This window comes from Lissotriton vulgaris, chromosome 8 (genome assembly GCF_964263255.1).
Source record: "Lissotriton vulgaris chromosome 8, aLisVul1.2, whole genome shotgun sequence".
Taxonomy (NCBI): domain Eukaryota; kingdom Metazoa; phylum Chordata; class Amphibia; order Caudata; family Salamandridae; genus Lissotriton; species Lissotriton vulgaris.
The window spans coordinates 828,929,974-828,943,787 of record NC_141696.1 but is presented as its reverse complement, the minus strand read 5'-3'; the positions used below and the strand labels follow the sequence as shown (position 1 = coordinate 828,943,787).

Below are 13,814 nucleotides of genomic sequence, written 5' to 3'. Positions count from 1 at the left end.
GAAATTCCCCGGTAAGCAGGGCGAGGAACGGTCGCCAGAGCTCCGCAAAGTCCGCTCCCCTCCCTGCCGCTGCCAGTGATAGTTTCTCCATTCCCAGGATTGCCCCGAGCCGGTGGAGCCACCCCAATTGCTGCGGAGCCTGAACTGCTCTCCAGTGGGCCACAATGTTTTGGACCGCTGCCCCTAGCGCAAGTGCGATCAGTCGTCCCCTCCAGGACTTCAGAGGATACATGAGGGCGTTCGGGAGGCCTAGAATAATGTATGCTGGGAAGCGCGGCAGTTGTGTATCTAGATGTGCGTCTATGAGGTCCAGGATAGGGTCCCAATAGGGGCGCAGCGCCTCACAGCTCCATAGCAAGTGTTCCAGCGTCCCTAGTTCCCCGCACCCCCTCCAGCATCTGTCGCTTACTCGGGCGTCCCAGTGGTGCAATCTCTCAGGGGTGTGTTACCAGTATGTGGCTACTTTAGTTAGTGTCTCGGTGAGCCCGGTGTGGTGTGCCAAGTGTCTGGCCCTGTGGTACACCCCCTCCCATTCTTTCCTAGTGAGCTGCCGCCCTAGGTCCCTTTCCCACCTGACTTGACCCGCGTTGTATGTGTGTGCCTGAGTGAGAAGTAGCTGTTGATAAAGGTCCGAAATCAATTTCTTGTCCGAGGTGCGCGTCAGCAGCCACCTTTCGTAGGGCGTGAGGTGCCGTTGGGCCCCGGGCTGGATCGAGGGGTGGAGCACCCAATGGCGCACCTGCAGATACTGTAGGCGTTCCGATTCGGCCACACCGTAGTCCGCCTTGACCTGCTGGAACGGGAGGACCCCCTTGAGGTCGAACATGTGTCCCGCCGCTCTACAGGGCGTCGTCCGCCACGTCGTAAATGCTCCGACGTCCAAGCCCGGCGTGAAGTCCGGATTCTCAAAGATGGGGGTCATAGGCGAGGGGAAGGTGGTCAGTCCCCTGGCCACGGCCACTCTATCCCACACTCGCAGGGCGGTGCTTGTGATTTCAGAAGCGTACAGGTTAGGGGGCCGGTGTCGGCGTGGCAGGAAAGACACGCCCTGAAGGGTACGGCCGGCCACCGCCTGGTCCTGGAAGAGCCAGTGCTTGCCGGACTCCAGTTGAAACCATTCCACGAAAGTGCGCAGCTGCGCCGCCTGGAAGTACAGGGTGAGGTCGGGCACACCGACCCCCCCGTTCGCTGAGGGCAGAGTGGCGAGAGTGTGCTTAAACCTTGGTCGCTGGCCGTTCCAAATGAACCGCGACAATTCGGATTGAGTTTGCTCAAGCCAACCCTTCGGGGGATTTAAGGGGAGCGTCTGGAACAGATACAAGATCTGCGGTAGTAGTGTCATTTTGACTGCGGCAATTCTGCCTAGCCATGACAATGTAAGCGGCTTCCAACGCCGGAGCTGCTCCCGGAGTTTGATTGTGAGTGCCTCGTAATTGACTCGCGCAGTACCCCGGACAGTAGGAGCCAGGCGAATGCCCGGGTACGGGACGGCTGCATCTGACCATTGTATTTTGAATTCAGACTTAATCTCGGCCACCACGTCCGGGCTTAGGGAGATGTTCAGGGCTTCAGATTTCGCTTCATTGATTTTAAAACCCGAGGCCAGGGCAAAGGTGTGAAGCTCCACAAAGAGAGCACGCAGGGATTGCATCGGGTCAGTGAGGGACAGCAAGACGTCGTCAGCGTACAGGCTGATCTTGTGCGTGTCGGCACCAAATTTGATACTAGATATGAGTGCATGCTGCCGCACCCTCTGAGCCATCGGTTCCATATACAGTGCGAATAGGAGCGGCGACAGAGGGCAGCCCTGGCGCGTGCCTCTGCCAATGTCGAATCTCGGGGAGGTATGACCGTTCACCCTTACCGCGGCGTTGGGCCGGCGGTAGCAGTTGAAGATGCGATGGCGGAGTTTCTCCCCAAATCCGAAGTGGTGGAGAACCTGGTCGAGGTAGGGCCAATGCACTCTGTCGAATGCTTTCTCCGCATCGATGGTGAGGAGCATGCAGCCCGGCTTAGTGCGCGACCCGGCCTCAATGAGGTGCAGCACCCGCCTGGTGTTGTCGCTGGTCTGCCGTTGGGGGATAAAGCCCGCCTGGTCAGGGTCTATCAGCTGCTGCATGTATGGTGCGATGCGGCCCGCTAGTATGCCAGTGTAGAGCTTCAAGTCTACATTCAGCAGCGAGATGGGCCTGTATGAACCGCAGGCCGCCGGGTCACGGCCCGGTTTGGGAATTACAGAGATAGACGCCTCTAGCAGATCCGGGTGTATGGCACCAGGTGTGTCGAAGGTGTTAAACAGGTCGCGCAAGAGGGGGGCAAGCTGCTGGCAAAAGGTCTTGTAGAATGCCGCAGTATAGCCGTCGGGTCCCGGGGATTTCCCCACTTTGAGGCGGGCAATAGCAGAGATGACTTCCTCCAGGCCTATGGGCCGCTCCAGAAAGTCCGCTTGGGCTTGGGTGAGGGTGGGGAGCTCTGCACCCTGCAAGTAGGTCGGGCCGGCATTTGGTTCCAGGTGGTCCGCGTCGTATAGCGCCGCATAAAAGTTGCCGAAGGCCGCTGCAATCGCCGCGTCCTCCGTAATCTGGCCGCCATTAGCCGACAGGAGAGAGCGCACTTGTTGCCGTTGGGTTTGCGCCCGTAGTCTGCTCGCCAGAAGCTTCCCGCAGCGGTCGCCTCCGGTGTAATAGACGTGCTTGAGGCGCATAGCGGCGTATTCCGCCACGTCCTGATCCAAGGCTGCCAACATTTTCCGCTCGGCGCATAATTGGCGCCATGCCCTTGCCGCCCCTGTGCGTTGGTGCATCTGTTCCAATTCCGCCACCCGTTGGGTAAGCTCGGCACGTTTCAGCGCCCTTTCCCTGTTGTTGGCCGTGGCTATGGAGATAAGTTCCCCGCGTAGGACCGCTTTGAGGGCTGCCCACTGAGTGGCCTTTGTGGTGTCATCATTGGCGTTGTGTTCCAAAAAGTGGTCAATCGCGGCCGTGAGTCGGGTCTGGGTGTCAGGCAGCTGCAAGAGGCCATCTCGCAGCCTCCAGTGTCGTTGTGGAGCCGGCATGGCTCCCACACGAAGTGTCGCTACCACTGGGGAGTGATTCGACAGCGCGGCCGGCAGTATCTCCACTCCCTCGACCTGTAGCGCCAGTTGAGAGGAGCCCAGAAAATAATCCAGCCTCGCATACGTCTTGTGCGCCGCCGAGTAATACGTGTAGGCTGTCGTCAGGGGGTGTGTGTGTCGCCATAAATCGATGAGGCCCAAGTCTGCTATGTGTGCGTGACCTGCCGCTGTGAGCGCCCCCACATGCCCGGATCTCTGGCCTGAGCGGTCTGCCGTGTTATGAAATACAATGTTGAGGTCTCCACCCAGCAGTAAGTGAGTGTGTGTAGTGGACGTAGCGGTCTCTAGAGCCGTATGTAAGAATCTTTCCTGCCCCTCATTCGGGCCATAGACTGAACCCACCAGCAAGGTATGGCCTGCAATCTGGAAGCTATAAAGTAGAAGCCGCCCTTTAATTTCGGCTTCTTTCTGGAGGACCCTCCCCTCGAATGATTTAGCCACTAGGATCGCCACCCCGGCTGCTTTCTTCAGGGATGAGGAGAAGAACTGCCATGGAAAGGCGCGCGATTTGAGTCTGTGCTGGTCGCTGCGCACAAGGTGTGTTTCTTGGAGTAGGCAGATATCCGCCTTGGAACGCTCGAGACAGGATAGTATCGCCTTGCGCTTGTTCGGACTGTTGAGACCCCGCACATTAAGCGTGAGCACTGTTAGGTGTCGTGTCATGTCTGGGATAATAAAAAAGATGCCAATCCCCACCCGGAGGCTGTGGCTGCGGGCCAACGGACCGTGGAAGACACTGTGCTGGGAGTCCTACCGGCTCCATCCGTTGCATCAGAACCCCCTGGACAAGGAGAGCCCCCCCGCCCCTCCCCCTCATCCCCCTACTCCCCCCCCCCAACCCCAACTGCCCCCCCATCCCCTGCTCAACTGGAGCAACCCCCTCCTCCCGGATCCCCCTCTCCCTTGGTGCAACCCCTTCCCGCCCAATACCCCCTTCCCGTATCACATCCCAACCCTCCTCCCCAACTGGCAAAGAAATTTGGTTCAACATTGTCCCAGGTCCAGGCACGTGGCCGCTGGACCCGTGGTAAAGTAAGTCCGTAGAATGGGAGCAGTGGCGACATTGCGAGCAGGTCGGCCCACCCTTAGCACTCCGCCGTAGGCGAAGAGTCAAAGTCACCATCAGGGAAGGCCAAAGAGCACTCTGCTCTCGCCCCCGCCGCCGGACTAGATTAGCCCGACCGAACCATGTCTTGTGGAACTAGTGTGTCGCTCTCCCAGCGGTCAGCCATTGTTCGCTTGCACCAGACCCTGCGCCACGGTCTCCACTGCAGCCCTCTGTCCCTCCTCTATCTCAGTAGCTGCGGGGCGTCTCGGCCTGCGTCTGCGCCGTTGCTGTTGCCAGCGTCCTGGGGCAGCCTCATTGGAGGCCCTTTCTCCCGGTGATCCGTCGTCGACCACCGGCTCGTCTAGGCCCAGTACGCGGCAGGCGTCCCTGAGGGTACGCGGCTGATGAAGGACATTGCCAAGCCGAAACACCAGACGGAAGGGGTGCCCCCAGCTGTAGGAGATGTTGCGTTTTCTCAGTTCCGCTGTCACCGGTCGAAAGGTGCGCCGCTTCTCCAGGGTAAGCGCAGCTAGGTCCTGGTACAACGTCGGGGAGTGGTCGCCAAAGGTGATCCTCTCCAAGTGGCGCGCCTTGCTCAGGATCTCCTCTTTTGTCCTGAAGTCCTGCACGCACACCAGGATGTCCGGCGGGTGCGCTGCGTCGGCCCGCGGCGGACCCGTCCGGTGGGCCCTGTCCAGTCGCAGGGGGGCGTCCGCCTGTCGGCCCAGAATGTGGTTGAAGAGACCCTGCGTAAACTGAAAGAGGTCTTCCGTGTCCGGGGACAGTTTCACTCCTCTGATCCTGATGTTATGCCGCCGGGAGCGGTTCTCCAGGTCCTCGGCGTGCGTCTGGAGATCCACCTGTTGGTCATGTATGCGGGCCAGTTCCTGCCGTAGGGCCTCTATTTCGGTGTCTCGTGCGTAGCTCTTCGTTTCCAGGTCTGCCACTCTCTCCCCTATGGCATCGGTGTCGCGGCGGACCTCCTTGATCTCGTCCTGGAGCTCCTTCTTTAGGGCGTGGATGTCTTCCCTCAGACCGGTGAACAGGGACTCCAGAAAGGACCGCGTGACCGGGCCCTCGGGGTCCGATCCCCCAGGGGGCGACGTGGCCACTGTCTTCTTTTCTGTGTCTCCCCGGGGACTGGACACCGCGGGGCCATTCCGCCTCCCCATGGCGGTGGGGGTGAAGAGATCCTTTATGGTGCGGTCTTTCTTGGGTCTCCCGCCAGACATGCCCCCCCAGGGCCCCCAGCCGCGTCCGCCGACTTCTTCCTCTGCCAGCCGCAGGTTGGCCCCCAGGCCTCGTGTGCGCCTCTCCGGACTCGGGACGACCAGTGCTTCTTGAGTGACGCCTCTGTATCCCTCCAAGTCTGCTGCCTCCCCGTTGAATGATACGATGTCACTGCCCGCCGAAGCCACAGCAGCGCTCGGCGGGGGCCGCGTGGTGGGAGCAGGGACGCCGGGTCCAACGGCGAGGGAGGGAGCGAGGACCAGGCCGGGCGGGCAGCCGCCCAAGATGGCGCCCGCGGCTCACCGTGTTGCACTGCCCAGAGGGTGAGAGAGCGCGGCAGGTCTGCAGAGGCCACGTCCCGACAAGGGGGCTCGCTCACCTCCGTGTGGGCCGAGGCTGCTAGTTGTGTGGCTGTCGGCGTTGGTGGCCCCGAAGTCAGCGCCGCCGAGGCGGGCAGAGCAGAAGTCCCCTTAGGTCCACACCACGTGGGGGGGTCCCCGCGGATCTCCTCGTTGCCCCTCAGGCCGAAAGGCCGCTACCTCCCTCGCCGGGCGCCCAGGCGCGCAGGTCCAGCCACGGATGGGGGCAGTGCTGCCAGCGGGGACCGGCGGCAGCGGGGGGCCACGCGGCCAGGCCCAGCGCAGGCGAGTTGTGGTCCCGGCCGCCTCAGTCTGCTGCCTCGCCGCGCTGCCAGTGGCCCCGCTCGCGGGAGTTCCGGCTGGATTCCTCTGTCCCCCGACGGTCCCCCGTCAAAGGGTAGGTCCGCTGGGTCGGGGGGGGGAGGGGGCGCCCGTATACCTCCGCTCCTCACCTCCTTTCCTCGGGCTCCTTCGCCCGTCCCCCAGGCCGGCTCCGCCGTTGTCTTCCGCCGGTAGGGTGCTCCGTCGGGCAGCAGGGTGGTGTAGCGAGCCCGCAGAAGCCCCCGACAGGTGACCACGGGGGCCTCGCGCTCAGCAGCGCGGGCCGGGCTCGCCGTCGCTGCAGCCGCCGAGCACAGGGGCACTCGAGTCGGCGTTTAGGCTCCGCCTCCTGCGGCCTCGATGCCCTGTAACGCTCCCCTCAGGCCGTCAGCGCCGCCAAGTCTCCGGGCCGGGTCAGCCGGGGCTCCACGCCGGGAACCGGCAGCACAACCGTCTTGCACCCCCCCCGCGGCAACGCCGGCCTCAGGCCCGCCAGGAAAGTGCTCGGTTCAGGGCATTAGCTATGAAAAATGCTGAAAGTAACGGCCGGCGGCGGGAGCTTCGACAGAGCACGTCTGCTCACTCCGCCATCTTGGCCACGCCCCCAAGATATGAATTTAGCAGCCCACATGCCTCGAACGGAATATGCTACTTACCAGTATGCATCTGTTCTTGGCATGTAGGGCCGCTAACATTCATATCGCCCGCCCATCCTCCCCGGTGCCTGTCGCAGCTGTAGCAGTCAGAATTATTTGTAAGCATGGTCATCAAGTATTGTATTGGACTCCATCTCTGCCACAATGGCGAAAAACAATCTGAGGATGGAGATGATGCCCATGCGCACTGTAGTCCAGGGGAGGAGCCACCTAGCTCATGATACTTCAAAGACTCTTCCAGGACAACAAGGTGCAATCATCCGGACCCAACACTAGGCGGCGATCTATGCACAAGATATGAATGTTAGCGGCCCTACATGCCAAGAACAGATGCATACTGGTAAGTAGCATATTCCATTTGGCTGCACCCGTCACTTTCGGAGTGGCGCAGAGTTTTACAACGCCACCTATGAGGATGCAGGGACAATGCTTTTTGAGTTTACGGATCTACTGTGGCACTCTGAAATATTTATAAGGTGAGGAATCTACGGTTATATAGACTATTCACCAGAAAGATCATTACCAAAGGTAAGTAACTTGTTTGCATAGAGGTTGCTTTCCATCATCAAGACATATATCTACATTGTTATACTTCCATAGATACAGTAGGCAGCATCAGGGGATTAGTGCTGGCTGCCAACCACTAGCTACACATACAGTATGCAAGTTAAAACTAATCCCAGCTTTTCATCTTGTATGCAGATCTGTCAAATGGTGTCGGAATTATCAGCAGATGAAAACTATGGGACACCTCTTGGCAGATCTGTATAAAGCCCATACTTTACGTAACGTTGATACCGAAAGAAAACTAAATATGTAAACTCCTGATGAATTTTGTGCAGTTTTTGACAGGATGCCAAAGTTCTTAGCAATTGAACACTTTTGCCCCTCTAATCTGTGCTCCCTACATGGAGCTCAACATATCGGAAGCAAGTTAACCATATTAAAACGTGTGTAGATCTATCATTATGTATATATCTATACATAATGTATATGAACTGTATTTTAAATAGAAACGAAAATCATTTGAAAGGAATAATAACAAATTAAATTGCGTTGCTAACTTTAGGCTTTTTCTGTTACATTGCGATTCCACCATCCTTGTTAAGTACTGATTGTGAAGAGTGGAAAGGCTCATCTCATCAGTTGTAATGGATAAATCCTGAGAGCTAGTTTTGGATCTTTTTGCTTTTATCACTTTTGCAGGTGTTGAAGTGCCATCCAAAGATGATTCTGTGCCAAAGAAGAGACCAATTTATGTTGACAAAAAAAAGAAGAAACAACAATTGGAAAACAAAGAAAGTAAGAGTAACAAAATTGTGCTTTTTGTGTATTCTTTTTTCCCTGAAACCTTCATCCATAAAAATAAATTGTGTAATCTGTTGGCAGAATAACAATTCATCAATAATTGCTTAATTTTCCTGGGTTAGTAATTGTCTTTAATGCACGTAACTGAAATCTTGATATATGTTGACAGAGCATAAACCATGTGCCGAGTCACCTAATGTCTATTGAGTTAACTTAAAAAAAATAGTTTTTGGTTTTGCATATTCAATAGATAATTCTGCTCAACATCCATCGCCACTTCCGTAACACTGGAGAGATTATATCCTAGTAGCACATGCATGCTAACATGAACTTCTGAATACTATGTAACATTCAATAATAGTGTGGTCCATCTAACTATATAACTCTCAAAATAAAAATCTCTAGTTAGGGAAGTGATCTGACTGCACAACATGTATTTTACCATTGACAAAATTAGACATGGGCTTCTTTCATAACCAGATTCAGTGTTATGGAAAAATAGGATGTTTGATGTACAGTGTGCCCTCTACTGCATTTCCTGCAAGGATGTGGCAGGACCTGTATCATCTGAGCCCTGTTACACATCTCTACATTCTCCTTCAGTGCACAGACTTTGTAGATAAGAGTATGTGCTCCACCACGGAGTCTGCCCCATGCTTTTCTTGACTGCGCCACTATGTTTTCTGAAAAATGAGAATTACATCATCCAGAATGGATATTAAAAAAACCCACACTCTCTACATGTCTTTTGACCTCCCCAGTGGAGCAATCTGGAGCACTTGGCTCTATAGGTAAGAGGACAAGCCCATAATATTGTAACCCGCATCACATTCAAACTGTGAGGCCAGATATCCTCTAGTATCCCTCTCTGTGTATCTAACAAACACAGTATGTTGTTCTAAGTTTTGATCAAACTTAATCTACTGGAGTCAATGTTTTCACTGTGTGTGTGTATGGCAAGCCACAACTAAGCTTTCCTAAAAGTTCACAAAATTGTTTATACTTAAGGACACATGCTAGTAGGTGAGATTCTTTGTAAAAACAGGTAACACATCCATGCATCAAATGGACTAATCTACTAGAGACTCACTGAAATGTAGCTTGATTCCTGCAAGTGTACACGGGCTAAATATATCGAGGAACTGGAAAGGTTTGTAGACCCAAGCCACTTTTTATATTTCTATATTTAGAACACCACAACCCCATGAACATGGAGCGTTTGGAAGTATGATAATGAGATGGGCACAATCGGACACCATCTTCTCGTACAGACCCTAATCAGTATCAGTAACAAACAAGCATTTACAATGCAATGGTCTTGGCATTATTAAAGGTAGAGCTATTGGCATTGCTCATGAATTATTTTTTTTTTTAAATCATAAATAAATGGCATTGTCATTTACATTGCCAATAGCTTCATCGTTAAATAAATGGCATTGTCATTTACAATGCCAATAGCTTAATCGCTCGCAAATGAATGACCTATTGCATTCACACCCACACAGAGCCACCCACACAAAGCCACCCACACAGAGCCACCCACACAGTCATTCACAGAGCCGCCTACACAGAGCCACCCTCACGACAGAGGGGCAGGCTAAGAGAGATGACATGTGCATGCAATGTGTCACATTCTCTTCTGACGGATGGGGGGCACGGTTCGGGACAGTCCGGGTCGCACAGTAATGCAGAACATGTGTTCCCGCTGTGACCTCTGTGGTGCTCATTACCTCCAGAGTTGCCTCTGTGACCCTCGACCTTTGGCTGTGAGGTGCTGGATATGGCCTCCGGTTCTTTTCTCTAGCGCTACATGTCTGGGATTGGGCCACGTGCAGAAATGCCTATGTAAGGCATGTGGCTGTGAGGAGTTAGAAATAACTAAAAAAGAGAAACCATGAAGAGTGGGCTACACAAAGAAGAAAAGGAGAGAAAGGACAGCGTGAAAATAGAGAGAAAAGGGATTCGAATAGTAGATAACGGTATGTTAATGTATGCCTTTTATGGAGCACAGTGACACAATGTGTTGTTTTGGCACTGAATTGTGAAACGTGTTTAGGACAGATAAGCGAAATAAACCGGTAGGATTTCAGCTTCCAGCAATTTGTGTACCTCAAGAAATTTTGAAGAGGAGGAGTACAGAAGTGCCAAAAGATAAAGACAAGGAAATAGAGAAGGATGAATAAAACAGAGCAGAGGAACAAGGAGAGAATGGTACAAAGGGTGAGAAAGAGACCGAACTAAGGAGGATGGGAGGGGACAGGGAAAGAAAAATAATAGAGGTAAAAATAGAAGCGAGAGATAGGAGGAAAGACAGAAGGGTAGAAAGGAGAGGAGCATAGAGGCAGATGGGGTAATGTCGGTGAACTACAGCAACGATCAGAAAATGAGAATTATATAGCAAAGAAGATGACTTGGTAAAAAAAAGTTAAGATTCAGTAGACGAAAATGGTCAAAAGAAAGAAATAGAGTAAGGAAAGTCGAGTAAAAATAGAGTGAAAATAGTAGGAAGCAGTAAGAAAGAGGGAAAGTAAGAGGACTGGTGAAAGGGGACATACATATTGAAAAGGTAAAAGGAAGTTGGAAATAAAAAAAATAAACAAAGAGGAATGGAGGCAGTGGACAGAGTAAAAGGAAGGGATGAATAAGAACTGTGACAGAAATGGAAAGCATCGCAGAAAGGGAGAGGTTTTGGGAACAGCAGAATGGAAACTAGGAAAAGCTGGAAAGGTAGTAAGAAAAAGGGGAAGATGGCTGTGAGAAAGAAAGTTAAAATGAAAAGATACAGAACGAACTACAGACCCTCCCCACTTAACGCTGTTCCGCCATGGCTTATCAAACCTCTGCACTCTTCTCTCTCTCATCTCTTGGCTGCTTTATCTTCACTCCAAATGGCCCAGCAGTTTAGGTTAAGATCTGATGCCCCAAGCTTTCTCTTACATACTTGCCATTCCTGCACCCGGCTCTTGTACATGCAGGCTTATTCTACCTTCCCCTCCAATCATTGTACTGCTACAATCTGGGACGTAGGCATGTGTAAGGAAAACATGTCAATAGAAAACTAACTTATTCTCACAGTTTGCAAACTCCTAACGACATCCGAGTTCTAAGGCCTGCTTGACTTATGCATTTTAAACAACACGATTACCTGGAACAGAGCTCTAAATATTCATTAAAATGTCAGATAAATGTGTAAAATAAAGTTGCAATGAACACGTCTGCTTTCTTGAAAATCAAAAAACCACAATGCAATGGGCTCTTATATCCAATAACTGCGCGCAGTGGAAACGCTTCTGTTTGTGAAACTATCAGGTGGAGAGAGAGGAAGGTATAACTACATACCACATATATATACCTCCGGGGACCAGGTACCCTAAAGCAAGCGAGAGGCACCTCGGTTGTAACGACAGTCATCATTTGTTATGACTGAAACAGCAGGTGGAGTTAGCCCGGGTGCCACTACACCTGCTGCACGAAAGACAGGCACGCCCTGCTTTGCTTCCTTCAACGGCTTGCTGTTGCTGCATGTCTAAAATAAAAACAGACCGCTTCGGCCACTTATGTAGACCGTGGCTACGGAATTCAATCTTCTGTTCCCCCACCACGGGCTGTCGCATCCCACCTCAGACTCATGCCTGCAGCTCCAGGGAGCCCCCTTCGCCCCAGAGGAGGCGAGCGTTGGCTGAGGCCTTCAGTGCACACATGGCTTGTGCGGCGGCGGCCAGCTCCGGCCTGCAGCCGCACAGCTGGGCGGCGGGCAGCCCCCTCCCCCGCTCACTCCCACAGGAGCAGCGCAGAGCCCGCTCGCGCTCCGGAGCCTCGCACGGTCTCCCTGGGTGACAGTGTTTCTGCAGACCGCTCTCGGCACGTGCTCCCTGCAGGATGGCGGAGGCTGAGCTGCACAGGGAGAGGCTGCAAGCTTTCGCGGTGAGTGAGTGCCTGCTTCGGTGCCTTGCATGCTGGGTCTGCGGGTGGGGCCAGGCATCTAGGGTTTGCCCCCTCCCGACGGAAGAGCACCTGAGAAGTTTGCTGCAGCTCCTTTGCTGCTGCCTCCTGGCTGCTCCCGCTTATATTGGTGTGATCTTGGGCTGGCGTTGGGCATCTCTTGCCCCACCTTGACCAATAGGTAGATTGTGTCTAGTAGCATCAAGGTGATGGGGAAGAATCGGTTATGAAACCGATGGGGATGAGAGTGAGGAAGGGTGGGGCGTGGCGCGTCTGATCAGAACTTAGTTGCACAAAGGGTTCCTCTCAGGTACAAGAAGCATTGATGAAGAGGATGCGTGTAACAGCGCGAGCACAGCAGCACCTATCAACTGGGTATTCTAAAGGCACGTGAATGCCCTTATCAGAACACCCATTGCTCAGACCAGACAAAAATCTAGCAAGTTTAACAGATTTACTCGCATGCTGCTGTATCACGCACACTTTTGGATCACTCTGGCTTGTTAAAGACGTGTGGATGTGTGAAATGCCGTACAGACATTATGAATGTATTAAACAAACAATTGCAATTCTAAATACACCGGGGTATTTGGCTAGACAGAGATATTCAGGGAATAATAATGACAGGTAACGAGAGAAAGTTCTTTTCTCCAGCGCCACATGTCTGGTATTGGGCCGCGTGCAGAAATGCTATGTAAGGCATGTAGCTGTGAAGCCTGCATTCCGCAGACTGTATTGTGTGCCCAGTGGCATGACGGTGCCAGGCTGAAAAGCGCTCCGTGTATCTGTAATATATGAGTTTGGTGTTCCCAGTGGAGTGAAGGGCAGGGCCAGAGCTGGTGGTATTCCGTGAGACTTTGAAGGCTGTTGCATTTTGCAAGCAGTGCAGAAATGAAGACGAGTGACATCTGCTGTGGGCTGTCTGTGTTCTTTGAGGTTCCCTGTGAAAGCCCGTGCACTCCGAGCGCCGAAATTTTCAGAATCGGGGGCGTGTTTTTGGCGTTCTGAGTGACTAATGACGTCACAACCGAAAGGACGCAAAAAAAGCCCCGAATCCGAAAGAGACGGGGCTTTAAAGGAGTGATGACCCTCTCCTCCAATGGCTGGCCTCCGTTTAGGAAGCCAGCCAATGGAGAAGAGAGGCGGGTTCAAGCCCCCATACTCCAAAACATTAAATCTCCTCCCGGAGACTGCGCAAGCGTAGCCTTAGGTCCTCGACCTAAAAACTATAACAATTTTCAGTTAACCAAAATATTTTCATTCTCCGTAGCAATGTCTCTACTCGAACACAAGAAACCATTTTGTATATGTGTTCTTTTTTGTACCTAGAAATAGGCCCTGATGAAAGGTCCAAAACTTAAATGATGCTGAAACATGTCAACTTCAGTGACCTGATATGCGTAAACTATAGACCTGATTGTTTTTAGATTTGTTGGCACCCGAGCAGCACAAATGTTAATACCATACAAGTTGCAAAGCCTCCTCATAATGTGTTCCACGCACCATTTTTGGTACACATACATACTGATTTTTTTTTAACTTCTTTCTCCACTGCACAATATATTACACAACAAGTCCTTCTAAGAAAGGATACTGCAAAGTGCTAGATGGAGAACCCAGTGATGAAGCGTACCAAAATATTTGGGTGAGGGTTTATCATGCTTTTACAATTAAGCTTCATTAACCGTTCATTTATGCCTTTTCAGTGTCCGCTTTATTGCCCCTGATTTCTTGAAGTAAGTGTAGGAAACTGGCTCTGTATATACTGTACCAAAGTAAGGTATAGTGTGCACAGAGTCCAGTGGAACCTCAAAGGAAGACGGAGGTAAAAGTAG

At 52.6% G+C, this 13,814-nt stretch overlaps 1 protein-coding gene across 2 annotated transcripts in view; it reads left to right on the top strand.

The window, feature by feature from the left end:
* The window catches only part of EIF5B (eukaryotic translation initiation factor 5B), a 697,227-nt gene that overhangs the window by 161,539 nt on the left and 521,874 nt on the right, over positions 1 to 13,814 (top strand). For both annotated transcript variants that reach the window (XM_086934729.1, XM_086934728.1), the window contains exon 7: positions 7,936 to 8,031. In XM_086934729.1, the coding sequence (XP_086790855.1) occupies positions 7,936 to 8,031 (96 nt within the window). The remainder of the gene's footprint in view (positions 1 to 7,935; positions 8,032 to 13,814) is intronic.